This window comes from Thunnus albacares, chromosome 12 (genome assembly GCF_914725855.1).
Source record: "Thunnus albacares chromosome 12, fThuAlb1.1, whole genome shotgun sequence".
Classification (NCBI taxonomy): domain Eukaryota; kingdom Metazoa; phylum Chordata; class Actinopteri; order Scombriformes; family Scombridae; genus Thunnus; species Thunnus albacares.
Genome location: NC_058117.1, coordinates 327,308 through 348,470, shown reverse-complemented (window position 1 = coordinate 348,470; position 21,163 = coordinate 327,308). Strand labels below are relative to the sequence as shown.

General features: G+C 40.0%; 1 protein-coding gene across 1 annotated transcript in view; it reads right to left on the bottom strand.

Moving 5' to 3' along the window:
- Positions 1-3,066: 3,066 nt before the first annotated feature.
- The window catches only part of xkr4 (XK related 4), a 37,687-nt gene continuing 19,590 nt past the window's right edge, over positions 3,067-21,163 (bottom strand). Inside the window, exons 2-4 of the mRNA XM_044368814.1 lie at positions 13,123-13,322; positions 12,049-12,403; positions 3,067-6,030 (exon numbers count right to left, since the gene is read on the bottom strand). Of these exons, the coding sequence (XP_044224749.1) occupies positions 5,430-6,030; positions 12,049-12,403; positions 13,123-13,322 (1,156 nt within the window). The 3' untranslated portion in view covers positions 3,067-5,429. The remainder of the gene's footprint in view (positions 6,031-12,048; positions 12,404-13,122; positions 13,323-21,163) is intronic.

Sequence of the window (21,163 nt, the reverse complement as noted above, 5' to 3'; positions counted from 1 at the left end):
AGATTTTCTTATGTGTGGATTTGTTTGGTGGCTTCGTCAGCTGTTTATTTCTCTATCATCTGGTGTACAAAAGAAGAACTGAATATCCTGTAGTGCTGTCTAAATGCAGCCTTGTATAGTGTGTGCCATGTTCAAAGTCTAACAGTACTGTGCCATCCTGAATCCTGTGGCTTTTTCTACTTGTTCAGTTAAGCCAGTGTCTTATTTTTCTGGCATGTCCCCTGTCTTTCTATCACAAACTGAACAAACTATGAATCTTACGTAAGTAAACCAAAATCTCACAATTAAGTGAAAGGCAAAACAATCATTTAAAAACAGAACAACTGCAGCAGCTGAAAATGTTCCCTAAGAACTGCTTGATACATGAAACATTGCACGCACTAATGAGACAACACACTCACATACAGCCACAGTAGTGTGGTGGCACAAATAGGCAAATAAAAAAGCCTTAAAACTATGTATTTAAGTTATTTGACATATACTTCATATAGAAACTGTTCCATGAGCGACACTCTAAACTGAAAGAATGAGTCACTTATGATAAAAGCAGCAGTAATAAAAACCTTAACAAACAACAAAGAACAATACCAGAGTGTTTACAGATTTTAGCTCTAACTACACAATATGCATACTTGGCTGCACATTCTTAGATTTGTGAATGTGTTTTACATACAGTTCCAGGCTTCCACTGGTTTCATTCGTATTCATATGTACAGTGCAAAATGGTAGATATTGGTGTTTCAGGGCAGATTAATTTGAAAAGTCTGCACTGCATTACCTCACAACAATAATGTAACTTTGACAAGAACTAATATAGACCTGTTGTTCACTGGATTACACAGTTTGAGCAAGTTTCAAGTGTCTTTGATTTTCATACCATATGGGAAGTGAAGGAAACCAATGGCTTATTGGAACAGTAGATTAAGTACATTCAAATTTCTAAAACAAAGCAGCATAGTTTGCACAACAATTGGCTGTGAAGTAAATTGTGCGGTAGTAAGTTGTCTAAAACATGCTGGTATGGTGCTTTATGGAGTGAACACTGTGGATCTGTTCATAAGCACAAAAATATGTCAGAATCCTTCTAGATAATCCAGTATTAGATTTTTGTATCTTATGAGAAAACCAGGGCAGTTGATTATAGAAACACATCCTCCTCTCTATGTGGTCTGTATTACGTTGGGCTTCAAAGGAATTATTTTAACCAGTTTAGTGTTGTGTATCTATATTTGTATACCTATAATATGATATAAAATGATAAGATGCTCAATTTACTACAGTTTGGACAATCAATTATAATGACCTACAACAGAATTCAGACTTCATATACAGACTGATAATGCAGACTGATAGCAGCTGAGGTCAGAACAGCTCAGTACAGCTGGGGCTGGCTTGGTTCAGTAGCATGAACAGGTTTACAGTCTCATGCCATGATTATCCCATTGACTTGTTTTGTGCTTTTCTCTCCTCTTGCCATTCTTAGAAAAAAAACATTGCACTTGTGATGTAACAAAACATAAAAGATAACCTGGAACTTTCTTTTGTGCAGACATTTCAAATTTTAAAAGACATATGCAATGCCATGTGGATGACACTGCATTGACTCTATGGTGGTAGGTGAGAGAGCTGAAATTCCTGAACATGGTGGATTTGACTGGCAGCTCATCTAAACTTAGCACAAAAAGTAAGGAAATTTGTGTTTGGTAGATAATTTCTTTGTTGTAACAATACTTCTTGGCAATAAATCTTATACCATTGGAAAGCCTGTTTATTTCCCTTTTAAATTGTGCCACATTTGTAAGGAACATACATTTGTGGGATGAGCAGCAGAGCTGTGTATGTGGGTTGCGCACATGAAAAATTTGCCAAATCTTCTCTGCCAATGCCAAACAGCTTATTCTGCCATTGACTCTTGTTTTGAGCTTCTGGTACCCCCAGGTGTGAGCATGGGCCCTGCTACAGTGGTCAGTAGGTGTCTGCTCCAAGAATCGGCATGCCACGTTTGACTGATCTGGATAGGACCCATGCAATAGGGCAACTTCAAGTTGGTATTCTGCAAAGCCAAATTGCGGCATTATTTGAAGTGAGGCCTAATACTATCTTCAAAGTGAAGGCCAAGTTCCATATAATGAGGGATGTCAGAGACAGGCCGCAAAGTGGGCATCCCAAGAAAATGACACTCCAAGAAGACCATTTCCTCACCTTGTCAGTACTTAGGTACCGTAGGCTGTCTTCTACAGATTTGTAGTCAAGGCTTGCAGGACAATATGGCCAACAGCTCTCTGCAAAGACAATCCGGAACAGACTGCACACAGTCAATCTCCGGTCTCATAGGGCTGCCAGAAGGCCTGCAACGACTGCCCTTCACCGTCAGGCCCGTTTGCGCTGGTGTCGGCAACATGTGCACTGGAATCTGAACATGTGGAGGAATGTCATGTTCAGTGATGAGTCCAGATTCTGCCTACGGCAGTTGGATCATAGGGTCAAAGTGTGGAGAAGACACAGAGAATGCAATGCTGATTGCTGCACCGATAGAGTAACATCTTTTGGTGGAGGCAGTGTGATGGTGTGGGGTGGCATCTCCCTCACTGGAAAAACGAGGCTTGTCATCATTGGAGGCAATTTCAATGCAGAGAGATATCAAGATGAGATTCTGCAACCAGTGGCAATCCCATATCTCCACAGTCTGGGACCGAACTCTATCTTCCAAGATGACAACACTCACCCCCACAGAGCGGGGTTTATCAAAGACTACCTCCAGAGTTTGGGAGTGGAGAGGATGGAATGGCCTGCCAGCAGTCCTGACCTCAACCTCATTGAACACTTGTGGGATCAGCTTGGGCGTGCTGTTCGTGCCAGAGTGACCAACACAACCACGTTGGCTGACTTGCGACAAATGCTGGTTGAAGAATGGGATGCCATCCCACAGCAGTGTGTGACCAGGCTGGTTCAAATTTTTCATGGGTGCAACCCACATACTTAGCTCTGCTGCTCATCCCACAAATGCATGTTCCTTACAAATGTGGCACCATTTAAAAGGGAAAAAACAGGCTTTCCAACAGTACAAGATTTATTGCCAAGAAGCATTGTTACAACAAAGAAGTAATCTACCAAACACAAATTTCCTTGCTTTTTGTGCTGAGTTTATGTAATGATGTCATTGCCTGGCTTCCCAGCATTTCCTTAAGTCAGGCTGTTTGAGTTGGGAGTGTGGGGGATGATGGTACAGCTCTCCATTTTGTCTGTAGTCTCCAGATGTCTCTTTGCACACTGATTCAGATCATAGGGAAGGACCAGGGGTTTAGTTTTCATACATGCACAATACATAAAAGGAACACAATTACAATTTGACTGGTAGTATCAGTTGGGCAATGATGGTCAGTCTGTTGACTATCTGTCTATCAACACTTTGGTTAATAGCACGGTGACTTATCAACTTCTGGTATTGATATTCATGAATCCTTAAAGATGACTTTGGTGACCCACTGATGCTTCTTTTAATGGCACCATTCAGTTGAATATGTTCCTTGACTAGCCATGACAAGAGATCCTGATAAGATTAAATCTGTTGTGGATTTAAATGTCTTCACAGGATAAATCTCAATGGCGAGGCCCTGATCTTTCCTCCTGTGTCACCATCTGCAAACCCTTAACTTTCAGTACCACTACTGGTGGGCTCTAAGAATAGCTGGCAGAGTTTTAAACCTTTTGTCTTGTTTCATCATCAGGTCTAGCCCTGATTCAGTACATCCATGCCACACTCCTAATTGCAGTCATTTGTCCTGCATTAGAAGTCATTCACTGAAAATGTCTGGATTACATCAGCTACCCCTGCTACACCGGAATATGTGGTATGGCCGTCCTGGATCAGAGGTAGAACAGATAAAGCTTTCATAGATAAAGCTTCATCAAAGCCATCAAAAACACCACTGGTATGATGCTATCTTGTGTGAAACAATGTTAAATGTTGTTTCTGGGTAAGCTCAAGGACAAAAACAGGAACATTTTCCCCAGAGGGTGATGTGTATTTATCAAAGAACAGCCAGACTTCAAGTCAAAATGTCAAGGTGTCCTTTCACTGATCGATGCACAGAGCTGAGGCATTCAATCACATGTCATCCTGAGCTGCTTCTCTTGTTTAACCACACACACTCACCGATGCGAACACATACACACTCAACCACAAAACACAGAATTACAATGACTTCAGTACCCTCTACATGATTTGTAAAGTAAAAAATGCTGTATGTTGTATCAGAGTACTGTACATCCTCGTGGTTGGTTTAATTTGGCTGAGATGGCTGCTGTCTGTGCTTTATCTTCCTCTCCATCCTTGATTCATTTCTGCATCCTCTCCTGTCATCTCCTTTTCAATGCTGTCTGGTACTTTGCTTATTTCTTCTTCTCTCCCCTCCACATTCTCCTCCACAGACAAGTTAAGATCAGTATCATTGCACAGCCAAGTTTATGAGGCTGGACTGCTAATAGTTGAGTTGAGCTGCCAGGAAGATTTTTTCTTGGCATTGGGTGAGTTTCACTTATTTCCTTATGAAAGAAAGACTGTGAGCTTGTGTCTGTCAAACTGTCATCCCTTCTTTCTCACTCCCTATCTTTCCTCCCCGCCAGGTTTGGTTGATTTTATCCAAACAAAACAAAATGACTGAGTATAGATGCTACTTTGACCACTGTCTTCATGTAGTTCGCTTTCTGTCTGACCTAGGCCAGAGAAGAACTTTTTGACTACTCAGCCATCTCTAAGTTGGACCACATCCTCAAAGGCTAGAGGATATTTCGAAGGAAACATTTTGGCACAAAGAGAACAGGAGCAATGAGTGTTATTATGTAGATAACAATGGAATTATCCAGGCGGTTGTGGCTGTTAAGGATCACATCATCAGAACTTCCTAACAGTAGGACACCTACACAGTAAGACAGATATGACAGTTTCAAGTTTCTAATGATGCTGAATGTGTGATATTTTCCTTTCCTCATCACATTAGAGGAATGACTGTGTAATTCATGTGTCATTTCCAACCTTAAACAAAACAGTGCATCAGCCTCTTAGGGTTTGAGCAGAGTGCTGAAGCACTCTGTTGATTTGCATTTAGTTCATACCACACAGGATTTCCCTGATGAGCAGAAGTAAAAATAACAGCAACAACCTTACAGAGAACCCAAACATATCCGGTGACATCAACTGAACTTGTGCCAAATCTCTGCTGTGATCACTACCAACAGGGCTGAAGGGTCCTGGGTTGGGCACTGATGTTGAGGAGTCCATAAAGACAGACAGGAATGAGAGATGAAAGTGGGATTGTTGGTAGAAACATATTCTTATTGCCACAGTCTTTGTTGCTGTTAATGTGATAGCAGGATAACCCTCTGATGGCTGCACCCTTTTATGGATTCTGAGAACAGTTATCGTAGAACTATAATGTAGTTTCATATTCTAACCTCTCCTGCACCAGGGCATCATCTTTGTACTGTAGCCGTGGAGGAGTCAGGGAGCTGTCTATGGCCAGAATTGCCTTGCGTATACTGCGGTCAAGGACGTGGCGCTCCCAGGCTGGGTAGCGGTTCCTACAAAGGTCAATCTTGATAACGGTCTCTTCAAGGCGTGGAGCACGAGATGATGGCGTGGATGCCACTGTGGGTCGGACCTGAAACACCGGCATGCAGCCATCTCGCTCAGAATACTTCCCTATGTCACGCTCCAGGGTTGTGGTGGCTCCCCGGTTGGAGCGCAGTGAGTTGGTGGCACCCTCAGGTGGTAGTGTGGAGAACTGAGCAGTGGGGTCCAGGTCAAGGCCCTGACCGCTTGGTGAGCGCCCAAAGCGTGGCCCGTTGGGATGGAAAAAGGCATAGTACATGAGCAAGAAAACCACGCCAGTAAGGAAACTACTAAAGATGACGCAGAGTGCTGGCACTGCAAAGGCGTCTGTGGTATGAGGCGACCGGTAGAGATACCACAACGCACTGAGAGCTGCATTCTCCACTAGGATCACCAGGTAATAGATGAAAAGCCGACACCTGCACAAAGACATTAGACACAAAAAAGAAGTTAATCAGATAGAGTGAAACTACATCAGCTATCAAAGCATGAAGGTGATCTCCAGTATTAGTGGGATTGGTAAATGTGTGGTTGGAAGTGCCTATTGCATTTTGCAGTGAGCCATGAGGATGGCCATAGTGGTCATTTGGTCTGACCCACCAAATTTTTGGTCCACAGCAGGGATGATTCCTCACATTTTTGATGATCTCCTGATCTTTCTCTTATTGCCCCCATCAAACATCCAACAGCTCCATCAACTATCAAAAATATACTGTACAGGTATTAAATTTACTGAAATTTACTGAGCACCTTCATGCTGCCCAGAGGACGAACGCTTTTCATTTTAGACATTCCATGAGCTTTTCCTTTAATTGACACAATTGTACACAAGTACAAACTAGTAAACTTGGCTGTGGATGTTGATGACCCTCAGATGATAATTTCCTTTGATTGAACGCTTCCAAGCTCTTTCTTGAATTTGGTATGCCCGCTCTACACTGCCATTCTGAGGTCAAGAGTTCTGTCAGCAAGGATATAAAATTGTAAATGATCAACCTATCCAATATTTTGATTGTGTGGTGTAATGAGCACTTTAGCTTGTAGTGGTGGCTGCTAAAAAATGTTTGAAGCTGCACTAATCAAATGTTTTTTTAAAACTAGATCAAATGACTATGTGTAATAGTTATGAACCAGGTCAGTATCCTCAGTAATTAACATCCATATTGAACAATCATGGATGGATCGCAGAAAAAAAAAAAAAAAACCCACAATACTCTTTTGTAGCTTTTGGGTCAATAACTGAACTGAGGAAATATGAATAATAATCCATACTACAAGTGAAACTTAAAAAGCATTATACAAAGAGAGAGGGGTGTGGCTGCAGGGCTCCTCTCTGGGGACACTTCCAGTGGAGGCTCCGCTCTCAGGGCAGCTCCATTGTCAGGACAGGAAATAACCAAGTGGCAACTACCAGGACTTGAGGCTGAAGCCAATGCAGAAGTACCTTAAAGTGCAATGCCACTGAAACTCACTAGATGCTGCTCCAAAAAATACCTGGCTCAAATAGACTCCCATTCAAAAAGCATCAATTTCTGTATAGAGATACTAAAATCAGTCATTTTTCCAACAAGTTACTGTGATCTCAATCTCTAAATTCAGGGCCTCTAGTAAGTGCTGGTAGTCATTTTGAAAATTATTGCTCTGTTAATAAGATTTGAAGACTTATAGTAGCTTTGATGTCTGCCGTGTAGGCATTGATTGTCAGCTGTGATCGACAGTTGGCTCACCTGCTGCTCTCCCTGGCTCCAATGCAAATCGATGGGTGACGTCACACCTCATTACATCCATCTTTATATATAGTCTATGGAAATAACATGAAGACACGAGATATGCCCATGGTTGTTTTCAAGAGCCATGTATGGTGACAGTGGTGACTGTGACTTGCTTGGTTTAAAGTAATTAAGGCAATTCATGCTAGTTGTTTAAATAGTAGTAGTTAAATTGTAGCTATATGAATGAAATGTTAAAAACGTAGTGTGTGATCCTGCGGAGTTACTGTACTGCATCAATGTTAGCAGAGAGTTAGCTTTAGGCTAAGTGCCGATAAAGCATTGTGACTCAGCATAACTCTAACGGTCTTCTCTCACACCCTCGGTATCTTATGTAGTATTTACAGTATTTACAGTTACAGTATTTACAGAAAATGTGAGAATTTATGGGAATGGTATTTATTCAATATTACTATGGACAAAAAATAACGAAATACATTGTTCCAAGTCACATGCTTAGTATGCTTTTATTTTGAAGTTTCAAAGAAGTAACCCGCCTTGTGCTTTGTTGCAGGTTTAGTGATGATATTTGTGTTCAAGATGTCGGGTACAAAGTCTGTTGCTTACTTCTGCAAAACTGCAGCATATTGGTGAGTAAAATGTTCAGTTTGAACGACGTCTGTTCTGGTCATTATTTGAAGCTTCCTCTACACAACAGTGATGCAAATTTGCATCCAGAACATGATATAGTTTGAATGTTTTGCTCCATACTAGTGCTGTTAAAATAGCTTATCAGTTTGTGTAAATCTAATAAATTTAGCACAAAAAGTAAGGAAATTTGTGTTTGGTAGATTATTTCTTTGTTGTAACAATGCTTCTTGGCAATAAGTCTTATACCGTTGGAAAGCCTGTTTATTTCCCTTTTAAATGGTGCCACATATGTAAGGAACATACATTTGTGGAATGAGCAGCAGAGCTGAGTATGTGGGTTGTGCCCATTAAAAATTTGCCAAATCTTCTCTGCCAATGCCAAACAGCTTATTCTGCCATTTACTCTTGTTTGGTGTTTGGTGGATTGGATGATTGAAGTTTGAAGAAACAAGACATATTGGCAATTTTACAATTTATTCATTTAACAAACAGGAGCCTCAGTAGTGTGCGGAAGAACCATACACAGCCACAACAGCCTTGCACCTCCTCCTCATGCTGGTCACCAGCCTGGTCACACACTGCTATGGCATCCCATTCTTCAACCAGCATTTGTCGCAAGTCAGCCAACGTGGTTGTGTTGGTCACTCTGGCACGAACAGCACGCCCAAGCTGATCCCACAAGTGTTCAATGGGGTTGACTTCAGGACTGCTGGCAGGCCATTCCATCCTCTCCACTCCCAAATTCAGAGTTTGGTCCCAGACTGTGGAAATATGGGATTGCCACTGGTTGCAGAATTTTATCTCGATATCTCACTGCACTGAGATTGCCTCCAATGATGACAAGCCTCGTTTTTCCAGTGAGGGAGATGCCGCCCCACACCATCACACTGCCTCCACCAAAAGATGTTACTCTATCGGTGCAGCAATCAGCATTGCATTCTCTGTGTCTTCTCCACAATTTGACCCTATGATCCAACTGCCGTAGGCAGAATCTGGACTCATCACTGAACATAACGTTCCTCCACATGTTCAGGTTCCAGTCCACAAATGCATGTTCCTTATAAATGTGGTACCATTTAAAAGGGAAATAAACAAGCTTTCCAACGGTATAAGATTTATTGCCAAGACGCATTGTTACAACAAAGAAATAATCTACCAAACACAAATTTCCTTACTTTTTGTGCTAAGTTTAGTAAGGCTATCTGTTACGCCAACAGTGGCTAGTGTTAGCTCATCAAGTCAATTTCACATACACAAAGCAAACTTTTCCATATATGCTACATTAAAATAAAGCTCTTTTTGGTATATTTATTTTAGATCTATAGATATATATAGGCTAGAGTCTTTTAAAGGTTGTAAATACTAATACAAACTAAAGGATAAACCAGTACAGGTCTGAATGCTTGACCCCTAGAGTGAGGGGATCTGGTGGCTTTGTTATGCTGTGTGTGGGGTTACCAGACGAGAAAGGGTGAAATTCGGGACAGGGGAGTTGGGGTGGGCGTGGCCTCCAGTACATTACATTCAGTGTCAACAAAGAGTAAAACACGTGAAAGTCAAAACTCAACACTAAAATGTATTATTTTTGTTCATGAAGTCAACTGTCTGTCATTGGGAAAAAGAAACACAATGGTGGTGTTGTATGTAACTGTGTAAATCATTATCTGTTACATAAAAGTAATTTCAATTTCATTCATTTCGTCAGTGCGGTACCTATCACATCTGACATGTGTATGTCAGATCACTCCTTCTCCACGGCTGCCTGCAGCTACACTTCCCCTCTCCTTGGAACTGCAACTTCTATTTCATTTTAAAAAAGAATAAATTCAAAACAGGATTACAAGTCATACATATTTCAAAAATAAGTACACATTGTTTGGAGAGCAGCAATAGTAATGTTTACCTTAGAAAGTCATTATATAAGCTCAATAATACCTCACTGGAAACAAATTAGTATTCCTGAGATCAGTTGACTCACAGTGTTTATACCTAGTTCAGTTAATTTTTTTGATATTCTCATGTTGAAACAACTGAACCAATGACATGAAACAGGCAGCTTAATGTCTTTAAATGTCAGAAGGATTCAAAAGCATAAAGTAATATAGAGTGACACCAGACTCTAACTCTGATAATTTGTCATTAATATTATGAAGATCAGTTTGGACAGATGGTTAAAACAGAGAGATACATGGATTGGCTCTGAGGGGGATTTGAAGTACAGTGTCCTGGCTGTGTTTACAAGATGCCTAAACCATTACTCACAGATGACAGGTATGTTACAATCATTTTTCACATCTTTTCAGCAGCTGTGATTGTCATTAAGTTATAGGAGTTTATGAAAACATTTTTTTTTAGATATTTTTTTCACAAATTCCTCCCACAGTGGTGGCTGCACTCTCCATCATCTGCTTTAAAACAGGTTGAATGACATCAACAATTTGTTACACTAATCAGTGCAATGGACAAGTGAAAACATATCAATAATACTCTTACAAATTTTACGAAAACAAATAGGATATTTTTTTAATAACTAAAAGCAGGAATTATAGCCTATAGCCTAAGTGATTTGATCAGAATATTTTCACAGATCCAGAGAGTAAAAAAAATATTGAGCTACTAATTCATGTAGAAGAGCCTCATTGATAATTTAATGAAAGGCTTCTCTCATTTGAATTTAGAGTCCTCTACATTGTATTATTTGTTAAGCGTATCTCCATTATGTTATTAATTATTCATGACAATTTGGCAGCACTCCCAAAGACAAGATATATTTAGCGCAGCATTTTTCAATATTACTGTGTCACCAAGTCAGGTTTCCTCAGCATTTTTGCCTTCAAGTCTCAAGTCAAGTCGAGCTCTCGTTTTTAGCTTGTTCATATTATCTATCTATCTATCTATTATTATTATTATTATTATTATTATTATTATTATTATTATTATTATTATTATTATTATTATTATTATCTTAAAGGTTCATTTTCAGGACAAACAGGAGAGGACACAACTGTTCAGGTAATTCAGGACTGTCCCAAATTTTTCGGGAAGTCTGGTCACCCTAGCTGTGGGGGGTATTTTGCTGGCATGGGTTAGGTCCATTTGTCCCCTTAGAGGGAAGGGTCACTGCTAATCAATACAAAGTTGTTCAGAATGATCACCTTTATCCTATGATGAAACATTTCTATCCTGATGGGAGTGGTCTCTTCCAGAATGACAATGCCCCCATCCATAGGGCACAAGGGGTCACTGAACTGCTTGATGAGTATGAAAATGATGTGAATCATATGCTATGGCCTTCACAGTCACCAGATCTCAACCCAGTTGAACACCTATGGGAGATTTTGGACCGATGTGTTAGACAGCGCTCTCTACCACCATCATCAAAACCCTAAATAAGGGAATATCTTTTGGAAGAATGGTGTTCATCCCTCCAGTAGAGAAACGTGTAGAATCAATGCCAAGGCACATTGAAGCTGTTCTGGCGGCATGTGGTGGCCCAACACCTTACTAAGACACTTTATGTTGGTTTTTCCTTTAATTTGACACCTGTCTGTATATCACTACATTTAAAAAAATCATAGAATACTATAATGTTACTACATTGACAGAATTATTTAATATACTGTATATCATTGACAAAATCAACATAAACAGCAACGCGTATTTTCTGTGACAGCCAATTGTTCTGTGGTCTTTTTTCCTGACAGCGGAGGTATCGTCTTTTATTTTGGTGGCATTTCCTGTCCTGACAGTGGAGCTGCCCTGAGAGCGGAGCCTCCGCCGGAATTGTTCCCTCAGTGGAGACCTGCAGGTAGGCTGTCTTGTACAAAGATGCTTCAAAATTAATTTTGAAGTAACCTATTCCTTCCCAGCTCATCATACGCAGATCTGTTTGTGCTGAAGCTCCAGACAGTTGACGGCTGAAGGAATTTCCTGTGACCAGCTGTCTTTGCAATAAGAAATTACAGAATAGTAAAGAGCTTCAATTAAAATAAAGAATATTTTAAAAAATCAAACCACTGAAAGTGAGTTTTTCTTTAGGTCAACATCACACTGAATGTAGTTGAGTGTCCTTCTCACCTTGTCCGTCCTTCCTTGACATTGAACCAGGAAAAGATGTAGATGATGCCCACCACCATGTCAAAGACAATCTCTTCCCACTTGCTGATGCAGAAATCTGTCTCACAGTGGACAATCCAGAAGGTCATGATGCACCAGTGCAGGACAATGAAGATGCCAAAGTAGAGTTGGAACACAGAGGCAAACAGGGCGAAGGTTATGACCCTTGCTGCGATAGTGAAGAAGTGCCAGCAGAACTGGATCATGACAGCCAGGTAGCTGATGGGCTTCTTGTCATCCCGAGACTCTCGCAAGGCCTTCTGGTAAGAGGCCAGGGCCCAGGCCAGAGAGATGAGGGAGGCTGCTGCTGTCATACCTGCAACACAGAGACAAAGTGGGTTTGATTTCAGTGCCACATCATGGTAAGATTATAGAAACAGATGTGTGTCCAGTACACAGAGTCCAGAATGTGTTTACCCTTTCTTAGCACAAACATTGTAAGCATGACTGTTAGCTTAGAATGTGATTTTAGTAGCTTGCTTCTTTGAAGGTGGCTGTTGTTTTCATAGATGCAGTGAGGTTTTTTTACCCATTTTTTCAGCTTATTTCAGTTACCTTTGTCAGTGTTGGAAGAGAAGTGCACTCACATGCATCAAAATATGAGACTTATTTTATCTGGATAACAACCTCTGATTACAGGCCTTTGCATTTACACGTGGGTCCAGATTATTTATTCATACACACACACACATATTATGTATATATATATATATACAGTTAGTGTAAATGTGAAAGGATAAACCAGTTAAAATACAAAAAATGGGTAGAAACAACACACAGACAGAATTTGAAAGAATCACATACAATTCCTACACACAAGTGCTCAAAGCAATGTCAATTTCAATCAATTTTCTGGCTCAGGATAGGAAAAAAAGATTGTTTCACTAGCTAGAAAAATGACTGAGAAACATTACATATTGGACTTTTCTATGATCACACAGTTGTAGATGTGTTGTGTGTGTGTGTGTGTGTGTGTGTGTGTGTGTGTGTGTGTGTGTGTGTGTGTGTGTGCGTGCGTGCGTGCGTGACTGTTACCTTGCACAGCCTGAAGCTTGTGTGTCTGTATGATGATGCACAACTGCAGCACCAGTTGCGGAGCACTCTCCAGAAAGGTGGCTAATAGATGCAACATGCTCACATCTGCAAACTCATAGACCATCCTCCAGTAGTAACGCCAGCGCTCTGTCTCAGCGCTCTGACGACTCCGAATGCCCAGGTAGATGGTGTGGAGATACCTGGATGAAATGAAGGAAAACTGCAATCAATATCAACTAGGTAGGATGAAACATAACATGTAGCACATCAACAATACACTGAATTCCACCCAACTGAATTTCTCAAACTTTCTTTCACACCTTTATTTCCTTTCATAAATACTTGAGAAAAGCAGTGATGACACCTGAGAGACAGATTGTTCTGCTAATGCTTCTATGAGGTATGACACCTGAACAAAGTCATTATTGCCCAAATACAGTGCACAACAGCCAGGCCGGACAAAGATCCTGGTTGTGATGTTGCTGTAGGCTCATTCACTAATAATCCCTAATTTAAAGAGACCCTCCTTGATTTTATTATAGCGCTTGATATTACTCAAAATTCCTCCCAGTCACTAGCAGAACAATGTAATGGCTGAACAGGGTACACACCAAAGTTCTCTTCTATAGTTGGGCTTTTCCAGCCTGTACAACAGGCTACCACGTTATAATATACAAGCACCTTCCTCAGCAGAGCCTTGGCAGATCTGGTCACACAATGGACATTATGATGGGTGTAAAATGCATAAATATATATAATCAAATAGCCAAATACTTCTTATACAATTAACAGCATACTAGGGGTGCGCCCGAATACAAATACGTTATTCGGCAAAGCACAAATAGTGGGTGTGTTACAAATATTTGTTTCATACAAATATTTTAAAAATTATTTGTTTTCGGGGAGAAAAAAAAAACATGTCAAATACCAGTGTACAGGTCGGTTACGTGACAATCTCAGTCTCTCTCCTCTGCTCCGCTGTTACATCTATCAGCAGGTCTCAATGAGGGGAGTCACATCCACCTGCTACATGACGTACATTTCCTAATTTGGACATCACTTCCGGAGTTGGGGGTGTTCCCCAGAGATCTGCTGACACATGCCAAGTGCTCCCAAGAGACTCTCCATAACCTGTTGTTCCTCTTCTCCTTTCCACAAAGTTAGGTTGTAAAAAATAGGCAATAAATGAAAAGTGCAAAGCAATAATCACCTTTGAAGTTCTTCCCTATGCGTTACATGCTTGCGCTGTCTCTGTGTATAAATAAGTAGAGGTCTGTCTGCAATGAGGCAATGGGTAAAGTTTTAGCTCAGTAGTCAGTGCAGTCATCTATGATCTGGGAGACTCCAGTTACACACCCGGTGTGGGGACCTCCTTCGTAAGGTAGTTTATTCATGTAACACTTTAATTTTCTAAAATTGAAAGCATCATAAAAACAAAAACAGGATTTTTAAGCCTCTTTCCACTTTTATTCAAGTACAAATACAAATACAAATAATTTTTCTTCCTCAACAAATACAGATACATATACAAATACTGGGCTCTCTGCACATCCCTACAGCATACACTCACAATGCAGACAATACAATACCACAGACTTTATTGCATTATTGTACACTTTTTGTAATGTTCACAGTCTACTATTGGGGCATTTCACTTTCTGCAGCTGCACCTCTTGAACCCTCTAACACTCCACCATTTCTTCCAGATCACTGTTAATGACAGTTTTAGCAGTTTGTATCACTTGCATACAAACTTCAAATGAGCACAGCGCAAATCCCTAACCCGAGCCAAGGTACTGCAGTTGGTGCAGAACACACATTTTGCTTAACACAGTACAGCTTAATTATAATTTAAAGGTTCACAATTTTTCAAGTCCATCCTAAAACAACAGTCAGGAGCCCAAATGAACATTGAAACATATTTTTCTTGCTGTAATCTTTCCTCCCGTTCATACTGGCCATCAGAAGATCCCTTCATAATGCACTTACAATGTAAGTGATGGCGGTATAGGGACATCCACAATTATTCATCACAAAGCTCATGATAAAGGCATCACCCCCCTGTATTTCTGAACTGTTCCGGGAGGAGACACAGAAACACTTTTATCAATCTCGCTTGTGAAGTAAAGTGTTATGATACAGAGATCTAATTCTCTGCTTTAAATTGAAGCCACAGACAACGAGATGCTGATAAATGCAAATTTATTTAACTAAAATGGTTAACAAGTGAATGACATATCAATGCAAACAGATAAATTGATGAACCAGAATGAGTGTAATATGTTTTAAATTATCTAAGTTATGAGTAACTGATGGTGAAATGCTGGAATGATAACGTAATTACCAGAAAATTTAGTTAGAGGTTAACGATATTTGACAAAACAGCTGAATAAAATGATACTTCAAGACATTAAGTGCGAAAGAATTTCAACATAAAGTTTGTTTCACTGAAGTTACAATACTGCACATAGCTTAGAAGAAAATACATTTAATTTAGGAGATCACATGATATGTTAAGATGACAGAAGACCTCAGGGAGAGAAAAAGGAGAAACAAAAAGGAAGAAGCTCGGGTGTAGCTCAATGCGCTAATTTATCCTGGCCTTCGGTAGGGGCATGTTTTTGGGTGGAGATGGATAATCTCCCATGCAAAACAGAAAATCCTTAATACATGATCTCCCCTGACTTGGTTACTTGAAATTAAGTTTAAATCAAAGCTTACATGTTTCATCATATTTAATTATTATTATTTGATGTACTGAACTATGCAATTCATGTTTAAACATGAATTGCATAGTTCAGTACATCACTCAAATATTCAGAGACACACACATCTATAACGTAATCACTATCCCAATACCCTGAGCTGAACGCTCTGAATAAGTTACATAATAAAATTAAAGCTGCAAACAGCGTTGAATGGGCCTTCGCACCCTTGCGCACATCGGGGCGCGGTGCAGTCCAAGGGCTTCTGTCACAGGCATGTAGATGTCTCCAGACCTGGGCTGACAGGTCTGACTTTACATACCTTTGAAGTTTGGTGCAGACTGGAGCATGTACAATAAAGTTACGGCAATTTTCTCTGTCATGGTGAAACATCAAATCTCAACGGTGTGAGGATGAGAATTTTCTGCAGGGTGAGACATGTCTGTCTTGCTCACACTTGTGTCATCAAAATTATGCAAGTTTTGGGCCCTTTCACTGTAATTTCAATTAATAATTTGAAAACTTTTGATGAGTTTGTGTGTAAAAGAAATTCACTCCCTAATTTTCATCGTCCACTTTTAGAAAAGTAAAGACTTTTACATGACCTGGTCAAAGTTTGATTGAAATGTGTACTGTCAGGTGTGTAGAGACAATAAGTAACTGCAGCTGGACACAGAAAATTAAAGCTGCAAGCAGCGTTGAACGGGCCTTCGCACACTTGCGCACGTCGGGCCACGGCACAATCGAAGGGCTTCTGTCATGGGCATGTAGATGTCTTCAGACCGGGGCTGTTTTCAGACAGTGCAAGAAGGAGATAAACATCACTTCCTTTGTCCACTATTTTGCCCGCTGTTGGGGCTGCTTTACTGAAATTTCGTAGGGGGCGCTATTCAGCCAGTTTGCATCACTGATGGAATATTGTCATGTACACGTGTTCAGGCCGGGAGTCTTATCAAACATGTAAAGTTTGGTGCAGACTGGAGCAGTTACAATAAAGTTATAGCAACTTCCTCTGTCATGGCAAAACATCAAATCTCAGCAGTGTGAGGATGAGAATTTTCTGCAGGGTGAGACATGGCTGCCTTGCTCACACCTGTGTCATCAAAATCATGCAAGTTTTGCACCCATTCACTTGAAATTTCAATTAGTAAATTGAAAACCCTTAGGTGAACTTAGGAAGACTGGAGTCCAGTAGCTCAGCATTAAAGTTCTTCCCTCATATAGGCTATAGTCTTTCTTGATCATTAGTACAATATATGATTGCAAGTGTAATAGTCTCCTCAGCCAAGTGGGAAAAAATATGTGCATGTATGAACATCGGCAATTGGCAAAAATGACAGTCAAAAAGTAATCGTGTTAAATAATTATGATCCAATATTGAACAAGATAATCATGATTATGATTTTTGCCGTAATCAAGCACCCCTAAAAACAACATAAATTGTGATTTACATACACACACACACACACACACACACACACACACACACACACACAGTTTAAATATGTATGTGATAAATTGTAAATATGTATGTAATGAATTGTTTTCTTTAAGAAACTGTTACTTGAACATTTTTCAGTGTGCTCTTAAAGTTATATGTGTGCTCCTAATTTTTTTTCATTTAGGAGCATATGTACTCCTTGAAAAAAAAGTAAGGAAACTGTTACTTGAACATTTTTCAGTGTGCTCTTAAAGTTATATGTGTGCTCCTAATTTTTTTTCATTTAGGAGCACATGTACTCCTTGAAAAAAAAGTAAGGATTGAACACTGCTGTCAGATGTGTTTAAACACTAAGTAACTGGAGTGTGGCGCAGTCTAAGGGCTTGTGTCACAGGCATGTAGATGTTTTCAGACCCCCCCCCCCCCCCCATTCTCTCTCTCTCCCTCTCAGCTGGAGAGAAGGATTTCAGAGTACTTTTTTGTAGGAATTTTCGTCACAAATCCATTGATACAGGTTTTAAAGTGGTTGGACTTATAGTTTAGACGTCAGACGCCCCAGTTTGGTACAAAGTCCATGCCCAGAGATTGCCTCCCCATTGGTTTACATTGTAAGGTGTGATGTCGCACTCCAACTTTAAGGGCTTACTAGATCTAAACCGTTCGAGTTATTACAAAGTTTTTAATAACTTCTGTTCAGCACAGTGTGATAAGTCATGTAGTAAAGTTTGAAGCCAATACCATTAACGCCCTAGGAGGAAATAGCGTTTATTCAAGGTCCAAAATTGGCACAAAGTCGTACTTTGAAATTGAGATAGCGGACATCCTGTTGGATTTAGGTCAGGGGTGTCAGTGTATGATTTGTAGGGCTTGATGAGACGAATTATTGAGTTTTGGTTCAATCTCTCTACGACATTCCTACGGGCCGTGGCGGCCGTTTTAGATACATAGGTGGTGCTCTCAAGCACATTTTGGCACTTTGGGGGTTCATTTTTTACATTTTATCAAATTTTTCACCAGACCTGATGTGTGTGCCAAATTTGATGAGTTTTGAGCATGTTTAGGGGGTCAAATTTAGAGTTGAAGTGACGGATTAATAAAGAAAGAATAATAAGAAAGAAACAAACACACGAAAAACAATAGGGTCTTCACCCTTTGGGCTCAGGTCCTAAATACTCATATATTTGAATGGAGAGTGTGAGTGAACCGCTAGGTGCTTGGGCCCTAATAAAGGAAAAACTGCAGTACAGAGCTACAAATTTTAATTAGGGCCTCAGCCCCAAAGGGGCAAAGACCCTCTTGTATCTGTTCTGTTTCTTTCTTTCTTTCTTTCTTTCTTTCTTTCTTTCTTCTTTCTTTATTAATCCACCACTTCAACCCTAAATTTGACCCCCTAAACATGCTCAAAAACTCACGAAATTTGGCACACACATCAGGTCCGGTAAAAAATTTGATAAAATGTAAAAATTATCCGCAAAGTGCCAAAATGTGCTCTATAGTGCCACCTATGTCACTAAAATGGCCGTAATGTAAGATTTGGCCATAGTCATGGGATTTATGAGGATATTTCACAAGAGGAGTACTCTGAAATCCTTCTCTCCAGCTGAGAGGGAGAAGGAGGGAAGAAAGTGGGGGGATGGGTGTCACGGTTAAATGCAGCTCATTTTTGAAGGATACAGCAGAAAGGTCTATATACTTACAGTACATTATATACAAACTTTGTATGAAGTTTGGTGTTATTATCATTTATTTTACAATAATTATGAGTCTAATATGTATAATTCTGTAGTGGGGTTGACCTATGAGGGGAAGGGAAAAAATGGAGTGAGAGTGACAGTTTAGTGATAAAGTGCTGCAGAAAAATAAAATCAAAACTAAAATTTGTAGCTCTGTACTGCAGTTTTTCCTTTATTAGGGCCCAAGCACCTAGCGGTTCGCTCACACTCTCCATTCAAATATATTGAGTATTTTTCTGTGTCCAGCTGCAGTTACTTATTGTCTCTACACATCTGACAGCAGTGTTCAATGCTTACTTTTTTGTCGAGGAGTACATGTGTTCCTAAATGTAAAAAATTAGGAGCACACAGAAATTTAGGAGTGCACTGAAAAATGTACGAGTAACTGTTTATTAAAGACAAAAATTCACATACATATTTAAATGCTTTGTGTGTGTGTGTGTATGTAAATCAAAATTTATGTTCTCTTTAGGGGTGCTTGATTATGGAAAAAAGCATAATCACAATTATTTTTGCTCAACACTGACACCATGGTTTTTTAACACGATTACTTTTTCATTTTTGGCGATTGCCGATATATGCACATATTTTTTCCCACTTTGCTGAGGAAACTATTAGACATGTAAGCATAGATTGTACTAAGTATGATCAAAAAAGACAATATATGATGGAAGAACTCAGGAAAACTAGAGTTCCAGAGTTCAGCATTAAAACTTTAATGAACCTGCCAAGTGGGTGGAGTGGCAGTTTTGGGTTTTTTTTTAGTTTATTAGACAGACAGGATTGATGTGTAGGATTTAATATTTGGTCTACAGTCCGAAGCGGAGGGTGGCGGTAATGTGCCTAATATACTATAATTTAGCTATTGTTCAAGCGTGTGGCCGTGGTGTGGCATTGAGTTTTGATGTTTCGCCATGACAGAGGAAATTGCAATAACTTTAGTGCAAATGCTCCAGTCTGCCCCAAACTTTGCATGTTTGATAAGAGTCCCAGCCTGAACACATCTTCATGACAATATTCAGTCAGTGATGCAAACTGGCTGAATAGCGCTCCCTACAAAATTGCAGCAAAGCAGCCCCAGCAGCGCACAAAACAGTAGACAAAAGAAGTGATGTTTATCTCTTTCTTGCACTGTCTTAAAACAGCCCGGGTCTGAAGACATCTACATGCCCATGATAGAAGCCCTTCGACTGTACCGCGGCCCGACGTCCGCAAGGGCGCGAAGGCCCGTTCCACGCTGCTTGCAGCTTTAATTTTTATTTTATTTTTCTGCAACACTTTATCACTAAACTGTCACTCTCACTCAATGAGTTCCATTCAACCCCCACACCCATCTCCCCCTCCTATTCTCTCTCTCTGAGTTGGAGAGGAGAATGTCACTCTTTGTGTGAAATATCCTCATAAATCCCATGACTTTGGCCAAATCCTACATTCAAAATCACATTTTTTTGTAGGAAATTTCGTCCCGAATCCATTGATACAGGTTTCAAAGTGGTCAGACTTATAGTTTAGATATCAGAACCATTTGTTTGACACAAAGTCCATGCCTAGAGATTGCCTCCACCATTGGTTTACATTGTAAGGTGTGATGTGGCACTACAACTTTCAGGGCTTATAATATCTAAACATTCGAGTTATTACAAAGTTTTTAACAACTTTTGTTCAGCACAGTGTCATAAGTCAAGTATTCAAGTTTGAAACCGATACCATTAATGCCCTAGGAGGAGATAGCGTTTATTCAGGGTTCAAAATTGGCACAAAGTCATACTTTCATGTGTGACTTGTGGACTTCTTGTTGGATTTAGGTCAGGGGTGTTGGCATATGATTTGTAGGTCTTGATGAGATGAATAATTGAGTTTTGGTTCAATCTCTCTACGACATTCCTGCGGGCTGTGGCGGCCATTTTAGTGACATAGGTGGCGCTATAGAGCACATTTTGGAACTTTGCGGATAATTTTTACATTTTATCAAATTTTTTACCGGACCTGATGTGTGTGCCAAATTTTGTGAGTTTTTGAGCATGTTTAGGGGGTCAAATTTAGGGTTGAAGTGGTGGATTAATAAAGAAAGAAGAAAGAAAGAAAGAAACAGAACAGATACAAGAGGGTCTTTGCCCCTTTGGGGCTCAGGCCCTAATTAAATTCTATTTTTAACTACTAAT